Raw genomic sequence first — 21,462 nt, 5'->3', positions numbered from 1 at the left:
ATTATAATAATATAAAGTTTCCTTTCAAATACTGTTTTAAGGCATCAATTGAGAAAAAATGTTAAATAGCAAGGTGATATATGAAAAAAAAAATTAAGAAAAAAACATAAAACAGCAGGGGTGGCCTAATTTCAATTTTATTTTTTTAAATATGCACATATAAATATAAAGACTAAATAAAGCATGTCCCATATGTCCAAAATGGTCATCCTGAGTAGGTGTGATACTTCTTTCTTTAAATATCTATTTCCCAAATTTCCCATATAATACATGACATTTTAAAAACATGAAGTCTGTCTTATAAGTGCCATAATCTGATAAATTGTATGATTCAACAGGAAATTCTCAATAGTAAAGTATGGAAGTGGTGAAATGTCAAAGGACAAAAGCTCCTCAAGCAGAGCTGTTGAGTGCTCAGTCACTCAGCTGTGTCTGATTGTTTGTGACCCCATGAACTGCAGCCCACCAGTGGAATTTTCCAAGCAAGAATACAGGAGTGGGTTGCCATTTTCCTACCCAGGGCTCTTCCCTACCCAAGGATGGAACCTGGGTATCCCGTGTCTCCTGCATTGGCAGGAGGATTCTTTACCACTACAGCCACCTGGGAAGCCCCAAATAGAGCTAGGGCAACACTAAAAACAGATTCTCAGGGCCTCAACAACAGTAAGAATTTACAGGGAATTTATGAGAGTGGACAGTGCATTCATTTTGAGGTATTCCCAGACCACAGACTGTCTTCATGTCCTGTCTCATTTCTGCCATAGAGAACTAACCTGGACAACATGCTTTCCCGATTCAAGCATAGATGCTCCTCATTCATTCTGGGAAGTTTCTTATTTTTACATTTTTCTTTAAGTAAGAAAACTGCCTGCCTAACTTTTGCAGAATTCCTTGCATAACCAACAGTAACAACATAATAAAGCTTTCTTTTACCCTTCATAGGCAATTTCTAACAATTAAACCAATGTAGGCACCAATGCTTAGTCCCTCCAGGAAGGTAAACAGAGAGGTCAACTCTGAGACTAAATCAAGTTGACGGTGATTGCCCAAACATGCCAATTTCAGTTGTTTCTTGCCAGTATGTCTAAGGCAAAACATGCTGCAGCCACCTATGGCAGGAAGCCATAAAATATTAGTACTAGGCCATCAAACATAGTTAAGAAATCTACAAAAAAAAAAAAAAAAAACAAACCCAAAACAATCCTCAGAGACTCCAATTAGTCACTTGGCTTTAAGGAGTAATGCCAAATATACAAACAGGATTTAGATACAAGACTAATGAAAATTTAGAATGAGGAAAGTTGTATAACAAGATTTTGACAGGTATCTGGATTTGCAAAAAATTCCTCCTTCTAAGTAATGTTCTTGGAAGACTTAAAATAAGGAAGTATAGGCAGGCTAAGAATTAAAACTGAAGAGTCAACCAGATTGACAGTCTGCCTCCACCCTGGAAAATCTCTACTACTCATCTGCAAAATAATGAGGCATCACCAACTTAATCAAAACAATCCTTTTCAGAGACAATAAAACTTCAGATAAAATGTACTGGTGGAGTAAGCCACTTTGAGGAAGTCCTTTATAGATGCAGAATCTCATATTTTCCCTACTGAGGGACCACGTCAGAAGACCTAGATTTTAATCTTGCTTGTACTGCTTACTAGTTGTGAGCTACTGGGCTAATCATTTTACCTCTTTACTCCTTCATGCTCTTACATGTAAAATTAAAGGGGTTCGGTTAGATGATCATTAGTTCTTTTCAGCAACTGCATGATTCCACAGGGGCAGAACATCAGCAGCCTAAGATCACAAGATGGGTGAAATCAGGCCTTTAACCCAGGTCTCTTAAACTTCTTCAATGATGACATTACACGGCATCAAAGACACTAGACAGCCAACTGCCCACATACCTGAAAAATTACAATACCTGAAAACTCTTCACAGGGCCAACCTATACACTTGAAAGAGTAAACTTTTATTCCAAATGTCAGTCAGTCAGTCAGTTCAGTCGTTCAGTCATGTCCAACTCTTTGCGACCCCATGAATTGCAGCACGCCAGGCCTCAACAACCTAAGAATTAGTTTTCAGTTCAGTTCAGTCACTCAATCGTGTCCGACTCTTTACAACCCCATGAATCGCAGCACACCAGGCCTCCCTGTCCATCACCAACTCCCGGAGTTTACTCAAACTCATGGCCATCGAGTCAGTGATGCCATCCAGCCATCTCAGCCTCTGTTGTCCCTTTCTCCTCCTGCCCCCAATCCCTCCCAGCATCAGGGTCTTTTCCAATAAGTTAACTCTTCGCATGAGGTGGCCAAAGTATTGGAGTTTCAGCTTCAGCATCAGTACTTCCAATCAACACCCAGGACTGATCTCCTTTAGAATGGACTGGTTGGATCTGCTTGCAGTCCAAGAGACTCTCAAGAGTCTTCTCCAACACCACAGTTCAAAAGCATCAATTCTTCGGCGCTCAGCTTTTTTCACAGTCCAACTCTCACATCCATACATGACCACTGGAAAAACCACAGCCTTGACTAGATGGACCTTTGTTGGCAAAGTAATTACCTGGAGTTTGATAGATCATCCACAAAGCTAAGCCTTTGGCATGGTTTTAAAATCTATGTCACATCACTTTGGGTTAAAAACACCTCAGGAAAAAAATCCCAACTCAGTGGAGAATCATTCGTCAAAATGCCTTTCCTCAAAATCAACTCTGCAAAAAAACCAACCCACAGGAAGAGTTTTTTAGAAAAGAAAGGAAGGGGACTTCCCTGGTTGTCCAGAGGTTAAGAATCCACTTTCCAATGCAGGGGACACAGGTTCGATCTCTGGTGGTGGAACTAAGATCCCGCAGGCTGCAGGGCAACTAAGCTTGAGCACCACAACTAAAGAGAAGCCCGCACACTGCAAATCCTAAGCCCGTGTGCTCTGGAGCCTGCAAGCCACAAACAGGGAAGCCTGCAGCACTGCAGTGAAGACCCAGCACAGCCAAATATTAAAGAACAAAAAAAGAAAAGAAAAAAGAATGTACAAGTGAATAGCAGGACAAGAACTATAAGAGGAAGTATATGGAAAGGAGGAGGTAACTTAGCCTCTAGATCTAGCATTTTCTTAATGGCTTTAGCCTGTTTTTGGAGGGGGAAGGGGGGTGGTTTCTAGGACAAGGAGAAAAATGACTACCCAACCTCTTTGCCTCTCAAACTTATACCTTCAAAGTGGCAGCTGAAAGACCTGACATGGGGAGAATGGAGGCTTGGAGGCTTTTCCAGCAGAGGCATTCAACAGTGAATAGGAGGAATGAAGAGACTAAGGCTTTGGTTCTACCAGAGTGCCAGACAGCTCTTATGGTCATGAGTAGGTGGCCATATGACTTATCATCCAAACCAGGACCTTTTTAGGAATGAAAGAGCACTAATAATTGTATTACGTCTATGGGGAAACTGGGTCCCAAGTAAATCAGTTATATGGTCATCTGAGGTTTTAAGGGCCCCCAGCAAAGGCAGGGGTGCTTCCCCGGTGGCTCAGTGGTAAAGAATTCACCTGCAATGCAAGAGATGCGAGTTCAATCTCTGGGTCAGGAAGATCCCCTGGAGGAGGAAATGGCAACCCACTCCTGTAATCTTGCCTGGAAAATCCCATGAACAGAGGAGCCTGGCGGGCTACAGTCCATGAAGTTGCAAAACAGTCAGTCATGACTTAGCAACTAAACAACAACAAAGCAAAGGCAGGGGATCTACAGAGTTAGCTGATCGACCATATAACGAAATCTTACCTCACCTTATCAACCACAGGAGCCCCAGCAGAGGCAACAGGGAAGATGGAAATCAGCCTTTCAGCTAATATCATCTCTGCTCCTTGGGTACAATATAAACTTGTCAGCTACCTCTGGTGCCATTTTCTCATTGATTCCTACGTGTCCTGGCCCTCTGGAATAAACTCCTTTAAGATTGGTCCTAACAGGAAAACAGTACTCAAAGCACACAGACCTGATCTCCAATGCATATCAACTCTGCATCCCAAGAGGTACATGACAGAATCTCGGGTATCTAACACTGCAAAGTGCAAGGAGTGAGCAAGGTGACAAAGGAAGCGTGAACATGAAGGCATGGGAAGAACAGGTATCTAAAGTGACAAACTGCTGTTGTCAATTCTTCCCCTTAATCCCTGACCTATAAAAACTGACGTAAGGGCAAGTGGAATCCAAGATCAGAACCTGAAGAGTAACCCTCCTTTTTCACCCAATCAGTGAGTAACTCTGGAAGGAACCAAAACACCTTCTTTTCCACAGAAACAGAGTGAAGCTGCTGGTGACAGAAGTAAACCTAACCTGCAAGAACACCATACTCGTTAGTGTTAACAGTGCTTCCAAATGACTTATAGTCATTTGGGCACTCTGGGCAGATCTCCCAAGTTGCATTGCTTAAACCTTCTTCCAAAAAGCAATTTATTCTGAAGCACATTATTTATCTCTGCCCCAGGCATAGATATTTTCTCCCCATGTATAATTATAAGGAAATACACTTATTTCTGTTGGCTGGAATTCAGCCAAACATATTCAAGCAGCATACTTTCAGCAGAAATCAAACTCAAATCACAGGCTCAGTGAATACATATATATTGTTTGTACTTCTAGTGAGGTAAATGGGGAATAGGAACTAACTTGGTAACCAGAGTATGTATACCCACTCCTATTCAGACTAAAGCAGGTGAGTTTAACCCAGTATGAAGTTAGTCACATGGTTTATAGAAGCAAGCATGAAACATGCAGTGTTAGGAAAGAAGACTTTAGAAAACTGCCAAAATCAAAATCCATGTAAAGTTAAGTTTTAGTCCTGAGAGAGATCTTGAGAGGTGAGAACTGAAGCTGTGACCAGAACTGTGCCTATTATTGGCTCCAAGCCCATGATCCATCCCCTCAACCCCAACCCCTTCCTGTTTTCACATAAAGGGGAAAAAAACCATTCAGCAAACCAGAGTGATAGCATAGGGAGATGAGAATATAGGGGAAAGGTCAAATCCTTTTAAAATGTATATAACATTCTAAAAATTTCAGAGCAGTTAGCAGCATGTCTCAGAACTCATGCAGACCCAGGCGGGAAATCCAGCTTCACCACAAACTACAGGTCTCACAAGTTACTTAACTTCTCTAAGCTTCAGTTTATTGTCAAACAATATTTTCCTCCTTCTTGTTTTTGACACCACTGCAGTGGGATCTTAGTTCTCCATCCAGGGATGGAACCTGCACCTCTGAGGTCAAAGTGCAGTCTTACACTGGACTACCAGATAAGTCACTGTTGAACATTTATTTTTATAAACAGTAATATCTCGAACACCAGATGAACCATTCCTACTTAATGTGGTAGACGCTGGAGAGCACTGTAGATTTTTGAGAGATCAGCAGGGGATATAAGATAATGAGTTAAATTTTAGGGAGCTTATACTATGTTGGCAGTGGTGAGTAACAAGTATTAAAGCTGAAAAGAATAAAAATTTGGGAAGCAGCTATTGGAATCAAATTCTCTACAAAGATTAAGGTAATATATAAGGTAGTAAAAAAAAATCTTATTTCATTCCTAGAATTCTATTTCATTTTTTTTTAACAAGAGACAATGAATTCCAGTATCTATTTTCCTACTAATGCCCTGAGTGACTGAGTGAGTGTTAGTCGCTCAGTCACTCTGACTCTGTAGGAAGGATCATGTGGACTGTAGCCCACCAGGCTCTTCTGACCATGGAATTCTCCAGGCAAGAATACTGTATTGGGTAGCCATTCCCTTCTCCAGGGCATCTTCTCGATAACCCGGGCCTCTCACATTGCAGGCAAACTCTTTACCATCTGAGCCCCCAGGGCAGCCCACTAATGCCCTACCTGTTCTCATTACAGATCCTCAGCAGTCATTTATCAGTGTCCTTTCTTGATTCTTTAGTGCTTAGTTATGACAATTAATAAAAAACCTTCAAATCCCCCATCTTTCTAGATCATAAGTAACACTGGCTATTCTGTAAGTGGCAAATAAGACATACAAAGTGCTTAGCAGAGGGCGTGGCAAACGTGTGTGCATTTTCACACACTATCTAAATAAATGTTTTAAAAAGTATCTCAGAGCTATTATTGAGATTAAGGAGGCAGACATAGTGTGTTCTCAGTAAATATTTTAAATGAATAAACATAACATACCTATTTGAAGCAAGTTATTTACATCAAAACATAGCAATACAATTTATCATCTAAGAGGAGCAACTAGAGTTGGACATGTGCTCAGAAATTGCTAACATTCAGCTTTCAGTTCTTTCGAAGAGCTCCAGAAAAGGTCGCCTGCCTGATAAAAAGGGGCAAAAAATTATTATAAGGTAACCTATAAGCAGCTCTTGCCTAGGAGCAATGAGCCCTACTTAGTCCTCACTGCCAAAGACTAACCAAGCACTCTGGGCAAGTCACCTTTCTACTTTTCCACTCCCTCTCCCATAAAATGAAGATCTTTCCATCCCTCTGATTCCATAAGAAAGAAGGACGAAACCAATAGGTTTTCTAAAGTAGTATTTCCCAGTCAGTCAAGATCAGTCAAGTTTTGATTTTTGCCATAGCTACATAACACAGCCACTATCATTTTTCTTTAAAAGAACTTTTAAAACTTTAGCCTCACCTTAAGCAATAAATCCATGAAAGCTATTTTATACAGGTTAGTTAACTTTTCTAACCTGTATAAAATAAATGTACTAACTATTAAAATGTAAATAGTCATTCAAAGATCCCTTAAAGTCACTTTGGCAAATAGTAACCCAACTATTATAGGTTACTTATAACTTAAAAAGCAAAAAATTTAAAGAACACAAATTAAGTAAAAAATAAATGTAATTTCGTGTTTCCACAATAATCTAAGCATTAATCTTAACAAATCAATATTCAGTTCTTAAACTATAAGAGATAATACTTTTAATATAATGTGGGTCACCAAGAATTGAAAATAGAATTGATTCCTTCTTAACCTACATAATCTTCATTTGAATTAGGATTTTGGTTCCTTTAACCTTAAAAGGCTTTAATTTCACCCTTGAGTATTTAAATTCAGACTAAAACAATAAGAAAAGCAATTACTTCTTTCTTGAAACCATGAAAAAGAAAACAAAAAGATCAAAATTAAACACTGTTTATAAGCAATGAAAGTGCTCTTCACCTTGCTCAATTCATGAGAAAACAAATGAACACACTTAACTCAGAATTCAGAAAGCAGCACTCCTGGGTCTCAAGTTTTACTGGTCAATAAAGTGTCCTTGATCTAAATGATTCCAACTACTTCACATCCAAATCTATCAGTAATCAAATGAATGAGCACACACTTGTACCTGGCTGACACCTCTCTTCAATGTGTGGCGAGGATACACAACTGAGGGCCACGGCTCTTCAGAACTCTTAGGGATCAAGAAATGTACTAAGTTCATTGATGATCTTCTGAACAATAATGAACATAAAGAATTTTTTGATGTACTTATAATGTCTAATGAAATTGGTGGCCATCAGTTAAAACTCACCAGGTTATTTTAAAGCAAAAGTGACAAACCCAGGCATAATTTTAAATTTGCCAGTCTTTGATAGATAGCAATTAGTTGACTGAAAAATGAGTAGGAAAAATAATGTGTATCTATAAATATCTGTGATACCATATCCTTGTGACATGATCTCTAAAATTTATCATAGCAGTGTTCTTAAAGGCCATTTCTATGAGCCATCTTTTTTTCCCATTCAGGCTAACAGACAAGGGGATTTTTGCTATATTAAACACTAAAAACCAGAAAAAATCAAATATCTATTAAAGTATCATAAAGCAGAAGAGAAAAATTTTAAAGGGCCACACACTGTTACAACTGAGAAATAAAGGTTCCGCAAATGCGAGCTTAAGAGTATGATTTACACCTGATTCACCATCTCTGTGCTTCCCATAGCTCCTGTCTGATAAACAGCATGTGCTCAAGAACTATTTGTGGAACCAACAGACCAAAGAATAAAATTTAACACCTTCACAGCAATGAATTATCAGTAAATAGAAAAGCCCAGAAGAAAATCCAAGAATTCTCCTAATCACCATGTCAAAATGTATGTAACTAAAAAGCTTAGTCAGAAATCTGGCCATATTTCTCCTAATAAACTAACCACTGGATCAAGCTATTCATTCTAATTAAACATGTGAGAAGTTTTAATAAAGTCCGAATTCATTTAACTGGCTAAAGCCAAACACTTTGCCTGTACGTAATATGTTCTTACACGAGTTAATTTACAGAAAACTGATTCTATAAAATGAAATATAGGGACTTCCTTGGTAGTCCAGTGGTTAAGATGGCACATTTCCTCTGCAGGGGCTGTGGGTTTAATCCCTGGTCAGGGAAGATCTAAGATCCCTCATACCTCAAGGTACAGACAAAAAAATTAATTAATTTAAAAATAAATAAATAAAGCTTAATTACATAAACTTAGTAGCCCAGCCTAACCGCCCCCCTCCCCTAGAAGAAATACAACCAGTGATTGGGCAACAGGAAATGATCATCAGTTAAATAGGTTCCAATTAAGCATGTAGTTATTATCACAGCTATTATTTGATGCTTAAAATTATGCTGTGACAATAGTATTGGGGTTAAGCTTATTCATAAAGCGTTTCTAATAGTTCCCCTCACTGAGATCATTCTTAATTTTTCACACTGTTCTGTGCCATTTGCAATAAATGTTAGATGTTGAGGTGTCCCTCTCTTAAAAGCTTTTCTGTGAGGTTCAAGTTAAACAACAACAGTAACAACAACTGCAGCAGTAGCAGCAACCAGGGTAACAGCATGGTCTAGATCCTTGCTAGAAAAACTTTACAAGTATTACTTCATTCAACACTTACCACAACCCTGTGAGATGCATCGCTGTCCTTATTGTATGAACACGGAAACACAAAGGATGAGTGACTTGTCAAAGGTAACCCAGTAAGCAAGCAGTTTAGTTGATTTTCATCCCTAGGCACTCCCAATCCAGAGTTCATGCTCTTAACCTCTATGTATAACTGTGGATACTTATAATGATAAGTAAAGTCAGAGACCCACAGAAAACAGAAATAGGACTAAATAGTGAGTTCAAATCTAAATATTATGACCAAGTAATTAAATGCCTCTCCCCATTCACAGCTCCTACTTAATTAACACTTTGAAATAGTGCAGTTGCTGATGGTATCTGAAAAGGTTCTGAAGGTGCTTTTTCTACATTAGGTCATAAGGGTTAAAAAAGAGATCATAATCTCTCACTATAACTCAAAACTTCACACTATGGGCTATTAATATGCTGGTGCTACAAGTTCCAAGGTCTTAAGCATCAATTCAGGGTAAATGATATTACAGCAACTCTTATCCCAAAGAGCTGAATATTTTTGTTTACTGCTAAGTCTGTTTATACAAACCATTTACAAGATACAAGAAAGCAGAGATATATATATATACAGAACTACATTCATTCTTTTTTTTTTTTTTTTGGCTTCCAGGATCTCAGTTCCCCAACTAGAGACTGACCCTGGCTCTGGCAGTGAAAAATGCCCAGTCCTAACCACTGGACCGCCAGGAATTCCCCCAGAGCTATGGTCTGATTGGTCTTCCAATCAGATCCCAGGAAGATGTTCATCTTCTTCCCCAGGAGAAAATAAAAAGACTTTGAAGTAAACATATTTCCATTCGAGGGAAAAGGAGAAACATAAGAGGAGGCAGGGCTTCCCTGGTGGTTCAGCAGTAAAGAATATGCCTGCCAATGCAGCAGACTTGGGTTCAATCTCTGGGCTGGAAGATTCCCTGGAGTAGGAAATGGCAACCCACTCCAGTATTCTTGCCTGGGAAACCCCATAGACAGAGGAGACTGTCAGGCTATTGTCCAAGGGGATCACAAAGACTCAGACATAACTTTGCAACTAAACAACAGCAACAAAGAGGAGACACTGGAGGCAATTTAAAAAATCAGATGCAAGCAGACTCAAAAGATAAACCTAGGCTATGCCCTAAATAAGTGCACTAGCATAAACCTCTTTGATGGTGTTAGGATCTCTCATAAGTACCATTTCAATATACAATTGTCGTTCCTCACCTCTCTCAAAGAATTAACACCCTTAAATATTCTAAGACGAAACCTGCAAGCATCAAGCATAAACTGTCCTTCATAGACAGTAATGTTCACTCAAACCTATGGAGTTTGCAAAGTACCTTCACATACGACATTTCACTGAATACACCTCCTTGTTAGGTAATGACAGTAATTTGATAATCCCAGTTTACTGATGAGGAATAATTAGGACTTGCCTAAATTCAAACAATTTGAGACTAGAAGAGCTTCCAACATCATGCGACACCAAATTCCAGACTTTTCCCATACCATTCCGTACCTCCTCATTCCACATCAAAAAGTCACAAAACTATCCTATCTGCCCCATTTGCACATGTTCATTACCAGCACTCTAGGAACAATTGTCAGCTAATTACGACATCATGAATAAGTACAAAGGGGAAAGAAAACAAACTCAGCATTTTTTCTGAGAGGCCTGGCACTCTGTTCATTACCCAAGCTAAACCTGGCCTAATGCAGTTGTTACAACAGCCCTTCAGGTGGGTGCTGGTATTCCCTGCTCACATCAGGAAAGAAAGGCTTAGCAACTTGACTAAGGTCACACATTAAATGACGTGCACTGTGCTGCGCTAAGTCGCTTCAGTCACGTCTGACTCCTCGACCCCGTGGACCATAGCCCACCAGGCTCCTCTTATCAACTGAATTAGCAGTGATTTTAACCATGTGTATGCTGTACCACACTGCCTTACGTGATACCACAGTTAACACCCTTTACAGTAATAAACAAAAATATTTTTTAGGTTAAAGCACTTTTGTATTTTAAAATGTCCAAAAACCACCCTCCTACTCATTGCTGTCCTACATTCACTTCCCAGCTGAGCACCTTTTCTCCTTCTTGGTTTTCTCTGCTTTACTCTTAATATCTACTGGACTCACTGTGCCCTGGAAAAGGGGTTAGCTGTTAGAACAAAAAACCAATGATGTGTCCTTAACAAACAGAATTGTTTATAAGGCCACAGGATTCATGCAAGTATTTTTGCCCTAGGTCTAAGTTAATTCTATCAAATAGTATGTGCCAGGGAATTCCCTGGCAGTTCAGGGGTTAGGACTCTGCGCTTTCACTCCCACAGCCCCAATTCCTGGTCAGGGAACTAAGATCCTATAAGCCTCCCAGCATGACCAAACAAAATTTAAAAGAAAAAACAAACAACAAAAAAACCCCACACAAATAGCGTGTGTCAGTTAAAAGAAATGTGAGCCTGCCCAAACAATTGAAAAATAAAAACAGTGAACAAACTAAGGCAATCTATCATTTTTTTAAAATTGTTTTTCTTCCAGTTTTATTGAAATATAATTGACATACAGCACTGTAAGGTGTACAGTATAATGATTCAGCTTACATATATCATGAAATGATAATCACAGTAAGTTTACTGAATGGTCCACCAGCTCATATAGATATAAAATTTAAAAAATAGAAAAAAATTTTTTTGTTATGAGAACTCTAAAGAGTTACTCTTTAAAAAAAAAACAATTACTCTCTTAACTTTCATATATAACATACAATAGTGTTAACAACTGCACTATACATTTCATTCCTAGTACCTGTTTATCTTATAATTGGAAGGTTGTACTTTTTGACTGCCTTCACCCAATTGCTCACTGCCCCCTCACCCGACCCCTGCCTCTGATAACCACATATGTGATCTCCTTTTCTATGGAACATTATATCATCATAATCATCATATTTGAGGGCTTTAACCAATCCAGACAAGATACAGGAAGTACAACATGATGCATAAAAGTAATCTCATCTGACCTCTTACCACATTTTTGGTGAAACATTAGGAATAGATAGCATTAGCCTCAAATACCTTGTGCTCTTCCCCTCAGGTGTTAACTGCTAAAGAACAATGATAGATAAAATGTAAATATGATACCTTAAATAGTTTTGAATTTGGGAAGATTACTGAAAGACTTCCTAAAACAAAATTTAATTAGCTTTAAGAAGTGAAGGTGTATTTATGACTCCCAAAGGGGGTTTCCTTATCTGAAGCAAACAGGAGGAACTTTCTGTTGTGTAAGTTGTATTCATAATACACAAATAAGCTAATAAGGCTATTAACCAAAACTCTACCTACCTTCTGGGAACAAGTAAGAAAAGCTAACACTACCTGAGCTAAACTGGAGGAGCAGGAAAAAGCCTACTACAAGACTCGGAAAGGGACAGGAGTATATAAAAAGCAAACAGGAAGGACTGAGCTAGAGGAACTGTGAGGGGGAGGGGGAGTAAGGGGCAAAGAAAGCTGGAACCCAGGAAGTACTGATGGAGATGGACTACTTATGCCTAGAACCAGAAGGACCACCAGAGCTGCCCTGTGGAAAGGGTCCTGCTCTTCTATAGACTAAAATTAAGATAAAGGAAATGAACTGGTCAAGTCTAGAGAAAATGGGGTTCATGTAAGACAAAGGGGAACATACAACACAAGGAAAACCGGTAAAGAAGCTTTTATCGCCTTTAAAAAAAAAAAAATTCTAATGAACTTTAAATGGATGAATTGTATGGCATGTGAATTATATTTTAATAAATGTTATTTTTGTTTTTTTAATGTTATTTTTAAAAAGCGTGTTAAATTGAGCAATGTATGACTGCATTTATCATTTAATCAACATGCTTAGCTCAGTCTGTAATAGCACCTCCCTGCCGCCCTCCACCCCCGACAAATTCCCTCACCCTGTAGGGTACATTTACTTGGGAATATCTCTGTCCGAAAACATCAGTCTAGGAAGGAGACAGACTATGATGAATACAGCAGTAGCAACAGGGGAAAAAAACTGTTAACTCTTTTAAGAGGTCTTTCCCTCATTTTTGCCCTGTGAGGGAAGGAAGCTTTTGTTTGGGGGTATGCCTCGAAGTGGAATATCAGATGTCTCCATGAGATGATCTAGGGCCAAACTCTACCTAGTCAAAGAGAAAATGATACGAGGTGGAGAAGTGAAGTCAGCCCTGGAGAAACCCCAGAAGGCTTATCGTGAAATGATCCCAAGTCTTATCTCTGCTACCCCCAAACTGGACGGCACGCCCCGTGCCACTTCGCGAGGAGTTACTCGCGAAGACGATGGATGCTTTGCCAGGATCCCAGAAGTTTCTGGCGAGTTGCCCACTGACGTAAATTAGAAAACCATTCAGGGACCGGGCTGGGTGAAGCGAAGCGCCACGTCCAGCGCAGGGCTCCCCCTTCCTCCCTCTAGACGTAGGAAAAGGGATGGGGTAGGGAGGGAAGGCGGCGAGCGGGAACGCCAGATCAGCCGTCTTCGCCCTCCTACCCTGGGCCGGGTTTCTGGGAGCCGCCCCCAGCGTACCCCATTCCCACTCGCCCGCCTTGGGCCCACGACCCCCCGAGATGAGGGCGGCGGCGAGCGCCCCCAGGGGCCGCAGGCGCACCTCCTCCGGGGCAGCTGTCGCCACCACCAGCCCGGCCCCGGCCTCCCCGGGAGCAATAGGCTATCGATTCAGCTGCCTGTCGCTAGGAGCCCCGGGAGAGCGAGGCCTACATCGCCCGGCCGGAGCCCCGGCCTCGATTTCGCCACCTATCCCACACCGGAGGGGGAGCTGGGGGAGTTGGGGGGGGGGGGGGGGCAACCAAGCCCAGGTGGGCGGGAGGAGGAGGCGCGGAGACCACCTGCAACGGGCAGGCGCGGGGGAAAGGGGGTGCGGGCTCGCGGCTCCCGCCAACCAGCCTCCCGGGGTCGCCCCCCTACCCCACCCCCCACCCCCTGCCCTCACAAGTTGCGCATTCACAAGTTCAGGCCGGTGCCCCTTGGCCTTCCAGAGTCCTCGGCACTCCCGAAACCAGAAAAAAAACAAGACACGGAAGAGGCCACCCCCAGGACCCGAGGAGATGGCGCTGGGGCCCCTGAGGGCGCCGAGGGGGGGCGGCCCACAGGGACCCGCCCGTCACCTCCCCTCCGCTCAACCGGAGTCGCAGCCCCGACCCCTCCCAGCGGCCAGCCCTGTCACCGCCCTGCCCCCGGCCCCCCCAAGGCCCCTTCCCAGGACGCCGACGACAGGGGCTCGAGCTCCCCCTCCCTTCCCCCAACCCCGGCCTCAGGCGCGCCTCGGCCTCCTCCCCCTCCAAATCGCCCAAAGGCCCCCCGCACCTTTTAAAGTACACGAAGGAAGAGTTTCCCATCAAACTTTGTCAGGCCGTAACCTCGCCCGCCCCCCCCTCCTCGCCGACCCACACTTCCAGTCATCAGGACAGATCACTTTACACTCGGGATAAAGCGAATTAAGGACCTGTCAACCATTTTAGGTCTTTTTTTTTTTTTTTAAATAGAAGACATCCTCTTCTTCCCCCTTCCACCCTCCCCCTGCCAGGGTTTTAATCTGACACCCACCTTCCCACCGCCGAAGAAGGAGGGGGGGTGGTGTGGGTTGAGGAGAGAGGGGGTAGGGACGGAGAGCAGGAGGAGGGTGGCGAGAGAGAGAGAGAGCGGAAAGGGGAGGCTGGAAGGGGGCCGGGAGGCGTGGGGAGGGGAAGGGGGTTGATTTACCTGAGACCAGCCACTGGCCTCCATTGTTGGAGAATTCAATGGCATTGACACAGCCGAAGTGGCCGAGGAGGTCCTTCTTGTAGAGGTTTCTGCAGCCTCGCAGGCGTCTCCTCTGAAAGTCCTGAGTGAGCAGGGGGTCCCCATGCAAGCCCCGCTGGGACAAGAAGCCCACCACTGACCTCATGCTGCCCCCCAGGCCAGCTCTCCTCTTCATGCTGGAACCGCCGCCGCCGCCGCCGCCGCCGCCGCTCGCTCGCGCCGCCGCCCCTCCCTCGGCCTCACGCGCGGCCGCCGCTCTCCACCACCACCCCCCCACCCGGCCCTCCCCCCGCGCTGCGATCCGGCTGGTTCTTTTAACCAGCCATAGCAAGAGACAGAGCGAGGTGTGCAGACACTCGGTGGCGTTCGCGGCTTCCTGACGGTCCCCTCCCTCCCCTTCCCTCCACCCCCCACCTCCCCTAGACTCCTCCCTCTCCTTCTCCGCCTCCTCCAGCAGCTGATCCACAGCTGCGGCCGCGCTTCCGCGATGCGCGCGGCCCTTCCGCCGGCCGCGGGGGGCCGGGAGAACGCTGGCGGCGACGGCCCCTCCCCCGCCGCGGGCTGCGGGGCCGGAAGAACGCGGGCGGCTGGCCTTGAGACCGCGGGCGGCGGCTGGGGCTTTCGCACCACAGCTCCTCCCCCGTGCGAGGACCCGGGTCGCGCTGGGCGGAGGCTGGGCTGCACCCCACCCGCCCCCTCCCTGAGCGGTGCACTCTGTGAAGTTGGAGGCGCGCAACAATCAAAGTGGTCGCGGGTATGCGGACTCGCCTTCCTCCCCCGGCGGCCCACAGTCCATCGCCGCCCCGATACCCGGCGGGTGCCGGGACGAGTATGCTCCCCGCTCTTTTTTTTTTTTTTGCCTCCGGTCCGGAAAATGCCGCCCGAGGTGGCACACAGGTGGAGGGAGGATTGCAGACAGAGGCACCGGTCTTTCTCCCTCAGTTCGCCTCATCCTTGGGCCTTCCGAGTCCTGTCCAAGAGAATGGAATCAGGAGTTAGGAATGGACACTTGGGAGTAAGTGAAAGTCGCTCAGTCGTGTCCCGACTTCTGCGACCCCATGGACTATATAGTCAGTCCATGGAATTCTCCAGGCCAGAATACTGGAGTGGGCAGCCTTTCCCTTCTCCAGAGGATCTTTCCAACCCAGGGGTTGAACCCGTGGCTCCCGCTCTGCAGGCGGATTCTTTACCAGCTGAGCCACAAGGGAAGCCCAAGGTTGCTTGACGCCGCGCCCCACCCCCCCCCAAAGGTATTTTTAACACCACCCTTCCCCTCGTTAAATTCCCTAATTTTCCCTTTCTCCACCCATTCAGTGAAAAAGGCTGAACTGGGTTCCATCGGTTAGATGATAAAGTGGTATATTGGGGGGGGGGGGCGGGGGAGAGGAGGGGGACATAAATTTTTCAGATCTGGTAAGAAAATTGCCAAAACCGAGTTGAGAAAGGTCCAGGTGAGCAGAAAGGACTTCTGTTCATTAGTTCCAGGTACATCTGCAAAACACAAGACCGCGTTATTCGAAAATAATACTACATGTTATTTAATTGGGAGTGGTGAGGTCCTCTTCAAGGTCTTGAGTGTGGAGCTCTGAGGCTGTACAGCTGTTAACTAGCAGCTTCCTACCAGGCCGGAAGCAGCTGCATTTTAGTGGCCTGGAGCCTCTGCAGTGACCCCAGTGAGGAGAGTGTTAAGTGCTTTGGAATTTTATCAGATACTGTAAAAAAAAAAGTCACCTTATTCAGTGCATTGTATTAGGTTAGGGCAAAAATAATTGTGCTTTTTGGACCATGAATTTTAAATCATAATTACGCTCAAACTCATTACTAGTCAAAATAGAGGCTATTACAATCAACACACTTTTGCTAACAAAAAATAACTTTGTTTATTCCTGTAGCATAAAAATCTATGCTTTGGGATATGAGGAACTTTTGGAAAGCATTTCTGCATCCTGCTGGTTGTGAAAGCGTTTTCCCTGCAAAAGGTTATTGAGATGCTTGAAGAAGTGGTAGTCAGTTGGTGAGAGGTCAGGTGAACATGGCCGATGAGGCAAAACTTCATAGCCCAATTCGTTCAACTTTTGAAGCATAGTTGTGTGAGGTGTGGTCAGGTGTTGTCATGAAGAAGAATTGGGCCCTTTTCTGTTGACTAATGCTGGCTGCAGGCATTGCAGTTTTTGGTACATCTCATCGATTGGCTGAACATACTTACAGATATCACGGTTTTGCCAGGATTCAGAAAGCTGTAGTGTAACAGATTGGCAGCAGACACCCCCCAAACAGTGACCATGCCCTTTTTTTGTTGTTGTAAGTTTGGTTTTGGGTTGTACTTTAGGAATCACTGAACTAAAATGGACTGGAATGGGTGAATTTACTTAAAATGACCATTATATGTATAACTGTGGGCAAGAATCCCTAAGAAGAAATGGAGTAGCACTCATAGTCAACAAAAGAGTCTGAAATGCAGTACTTGGGTACAGTCACAAAAATGACAGAATAATCTCTGTTCGTTTCCAAGCCAAACCATTCAATATCACAGTAATCCAAGTCTATGCCTCAACCACTAATGCCAAAGAAGCTGAAGTTGAACAGTTTCATGGTGACCTACAAGACCTTCTAGAACTAACACCAAAAAAAGATGTCCTTTTCATCATAGGGGACTGGAATGCAAAAGTAGGAAATCAAGAGATACCTGGAGTAACAGGCAAGGTTGGCCTTGGAGTACAAAATGAAGCAGGGCAAAGGCTAACAGAGTTTTGCCAAGGGAACGCGCTGATCATAACAAACACCCTCTTCCAACAACATAAGAGAAGACTCTACACATGGACATCACCAGATGGTCAATACCAAAATCAGATTGATTATATATTTGCAGCCAAAGATGGAGAAGCTCTATACAGTCAGCAAAAACAATCAGGAGCTGACTGTGGCTCAGATCATGAACTCCTTACTGCCAAATTCAGACTTAAGTTGAAGAAAATAGGGAAAACCACTAGACCATTCAGATATGACCTAAATCAAATCCCTTATGATTATACAGAAGTGACAAATAGATTCAAGAGATTAGATTTGATAAAGTCCCTGAAGAACTATGGACTGAGGTTCGTGACATTGTACAGGAGGCAGTGATGATGACCAGCCTCAAGAAAAAGATGTGTGAAAAGGCAAAATGGTTGCCTGAGGAGCCCTTACAAATAGCTGAGAAAAGAAGAGAAGCTAAAGGCAAAGGAGAAAAGGAAAGATATACCCATCTGAATGCAGAGTTCCAAAGAATAGCAAGGAGAAATAAGAAAGCCTTCCTCAGTGACCAATGCAAAGAAACAGAGGAAAACAATAGAATGGGAAAAACTGGAGATCTCTTCAAGAAAATTAGAGATACAGAGGGAATATTTCATGCAAAGATGGGCACAATAAAGACAGAAATGGTATAGACCTAACAGAAGCAGAAGATATTAAGAAGAGGTGGCAAGAATACACAGAAGAACTATATAAAAAAGATCTTCACTACCCAGATAACCACGATGGAGTGATCACTCACCTAGAGTCAGACATCCTGGAATGTGAAGTCAAGTGGGCCTTAGGAAGCATCGCTACAAACAAAGCTAGTGGAGGTGATGGAATTCTAGTTGAGCTATTTCAAATCCTAAAAGATGATGCTGTGAAAGTGCTGCACTCAATATGCCATCAAATTTGGAAAACTCAGCAGTGGCCACAGGACTCGAAAAGGTGTTTTCATTCCAATCCCAAAGAAAGCCAATGCCAAAGAATGTTTAAACTATCACACGATTGCACTCATTTCACATACGACCAAAGTGATGCTCAAAATTCTCCAAGAGAGGAGGCTTCAATAATTCATGAACCAAGAACTTCCAGCTGTTAAAGCTGGATGTAGAAAAGGCAGAGGAACCAGAGATCAAATTGCCAACATCCATTGAATTATAGAAAAAGCAAGAGAGTTCCAGAAAAACATCTACTTCTGCTTTATTGACTATGCCAAAGCCTGTGTGGGTCACACAAACTGGAAAATTCTTAAAGAGTAGGGAATATCAGCCTACCTTACCTGCCTCCTGAGAAATCTGTATGCAGGTCAAGAGTTAGAAGCAACAGTTGGAACTGAACATGGAACAACAGACTGGTTCCATATTGGGAAGGACGTACGTCAAGGCTGTATATTGTCACCCTGCTTCTTTAACTTATGTACAGAGAACATCATGTGAAATGCTGGGCTGGATGAAGCACAAGCTGGAATCAAGATTGCCAGGAGAAATATCAATAACCTCATATATGCTGATGACACCACCCTTATGGCAGAAAGCAAAGAAGAACTAAAGAGCCTCTTGATGAAAGAGGAGAGTGAAAAGGCTGGCTTAAAAATCAACATTCAAAAAACTAAGATCATGGCATCCAGTCCCATCACTTCATGGCAAATAGATGGGAAAACAGTGGTATCAATGACAGACTTTATTTTCCTGGGCTCCAAAATCGCTGCAGATGGTGACTGTGGCCAAGAAATTAAAAGACGCTTGCTCCTTGTAAGAAAAGCTATGACCAACCTAGATAGCATATTAAAAAGCAGAGACATTACTTTACCAACAAAGGTCTGTCTAGTCAAATCTATGTTTTTTCCATTAGTCATGTATGGATGTAAAAGTTGGACCATAAAGAAAGCTAAGAGCTGAAGAATTGATGCTTTTGAATTGTGGTGTTGGAGAAGACTCTTGAGAGTTCCTTGGACTGCAAGGAGATCCAACCAATCAATCTAAAGGAAACCAGTCCTGAATATTTTTGGAAGGACTGATGCTGAAGCTGAAGCTCCGATACTTTGGCCACCTGAGAGAGTATGTAGAATTGACATTGGAAAAGACCCTGATGCTGGGAAAAATTGAAGTCAGGGGGAGAAGGGGACGACAGAGGATGAGATGGTTGGATGGCATCACCCACTCAATGGACATGAGTTTAATCAAGCTCCGGGAGCTGATGATGGACAGGGAAGCCTGGCGTGCTGCAGTCCATGGGGTCGCAAAGAGTCGGACATGACTGAACAACTGAACTGAACTTGGAGCTTCTTCTCAGTCCAATCACTGAATTGATTGTTGCTGGGAGTCATATAAAATCTGCTTTCATCACATGTCACAATCCGATCAAGAAATGGTTCATTTATTGTTTCATAGAATAAGAGAAAATGACGATTATTTTGATTTGAAGTCAGCTCACGAGACTCCCATTTATCAAGCTTTTTCACCTTTCCAATTTGCTTCAAATGCTGAATGACCATGGAACAGCTGATGTTGAGTTCTTTGGCAACTTCTCATGCAGTTGTAAGAGGATCATCATCAGTTATGCTCTCAGTTAGTTGGTCATTGTCAACTTCTGATGGCTGGCCACTGCACTTCTCATCTTCAAGGCTCCTTTGCAAAACTTCTTGGACCAACACTGCACTGTACATTCGTTAGCAGTTCTTTGTCCAAATGCTTTGTGGGTGTTGTGAGTTGTCTCCACTCTTTACGACCCGTTTTGAACTCAAAACATCACTCAAATTCGCTTTTTGTCTAACATCATTTCTGTAATATAAAATAAATATAAAATAAACAGCAAGTAGTACAGAGTTGGACATGACTGAAGCGACTTAGCAGCAGCAGCAGTAAGTTATTTGCTGGGAAAAATTGAGGGCAAGAGGAGAAGGGGGCGACAGAGGATGAGATTGTTGGATGGTGTCACTGACTGAATGAACATGAGTTTGAGCACACTCAGGGAGATAGTGATGGACAGAGAAGCCTGGCGTACTGCAATTCATTGAGTCACAAAGAGTCTGACACAACTTAGCGACTGAACAACAACAAGTAAGTTATTAGCAAAAATAAATAAATAAATGAGCCCATTAAAACGATGTATAACATGACCACACTTAAGAATGTATTCCAATATCAAATGGGAAAGTTCAACAATGCAAAACCGCAATTACTTTTGCACCAACCAAATACTTTCCCCAGAAGTTATCCACTGTGTTTAAACAGTAATAAACTACAAGAATAGGCAGATGTCAGTTTTGCCCTTTTAGTTTAGCAAGAACTATATCCTCTGTATCAGAGATAACACATAGGCAGTCAAGTATACCACCATGAAAGATGAGCTGAAATGAAAAATACACCCATCAAGCAAAATCACAGACTTCTACTTTTCATATAAGGACAATGATAAGAAATAATACTAATAACAAAAGTGCAAGTAAATGTTTAATTTAAAAGTCAGCATTATAACAAATGTTGCAAACGTAACAGAAATTCTCCAAATTCCAAAAATTATGGTTTTAATGGAGTATTATTTTCCTAAACAGAAAAATGTGTAATACTTTCTTTTAAAAAGTTTAATTCTAAAAAAAAATAATAAAAAGTTTAATTCTCAGGATGCTTCATAGTGTTTATTCATTGTAATAGCACCATAAAAATTAGTAGTGGTATGACAGCTTGTTTGGGCTTCCCAGGTGGCCCAGTGGGTAAAGAATCTGCCTGCAGTGCAGGAGAAGTGGGTTCAGTCCCCAGGTCAGGAAGATCCCATGGAGGAGGGCATGGCAACCTACTCCAGTTTTCTTGCCTATAGAATCCCATGAGCCTGGCAGGCTTACAGTCCATAGGATTTCAAAGAGTTGGGCATGACTAAAACCTCTGAGTATGCATGCACTGACCAGCTTAATTATAACCAACATTTTTTTCTTCACATCTACCAAAACTTTTCTTCATAGCAATGTCTTAATAGACAGTTAAACATGAGTTTTTGGGTTATATCAACATGTTCCCCCAAAAGTT

General features: G+C 42.8%; 1 protein-coding gene across 3 annotated transcripts in view; it reads right to left on the bottom strand.

Annotated features, from left to right (window-relative positions):
* DCAF5 (DDB1 and CUL4 associated factor 5) overlaps positions 1-15,049 on the bottom strand; it is a 91,871-nt gene extending 76,822 nt beyond the window's left edge. The window contains exon 1 of one of the 3 annotated variants that reach the window (XM_043918834.1): positions 14,627-15,049. In XM_043918834.1, coding sequence (XP_043774769.1) covers positions 14,627-14,840 — 214 coding nt within the window. In that variant the 5' untranslated portion in view covers positions 14,841-15,049. The remainder of the gene's footprint in view (positions 1-14,626) is intronic. The other 2 variants (XM_043918833.1, XM_043918835.1) reach the window with 2 other exon arrangements.
* Between the last annotated feature and the right edge of the window lie 6,413 nt (positions 15,050-21,462).

Source organism: Cervus elaphus, chromosome 12 (genome assembly GCF_910594005.1).
Source record: "Cervus elaphus chromosome 12, mCerEla1.1, whole genome shotgun sequence".
Taxonomy (NCBI): Eukaryota; Metazoa; Chordata; class Mammalia; order Artiodactyla; family Cervidae; genus Cervus; species Cervus elaphus.
The sequence above is the reverse complement of the archived record's forward strand: the minus strand, read 5'-3'. Positions and strand labels throughout refer to the sequence as shown.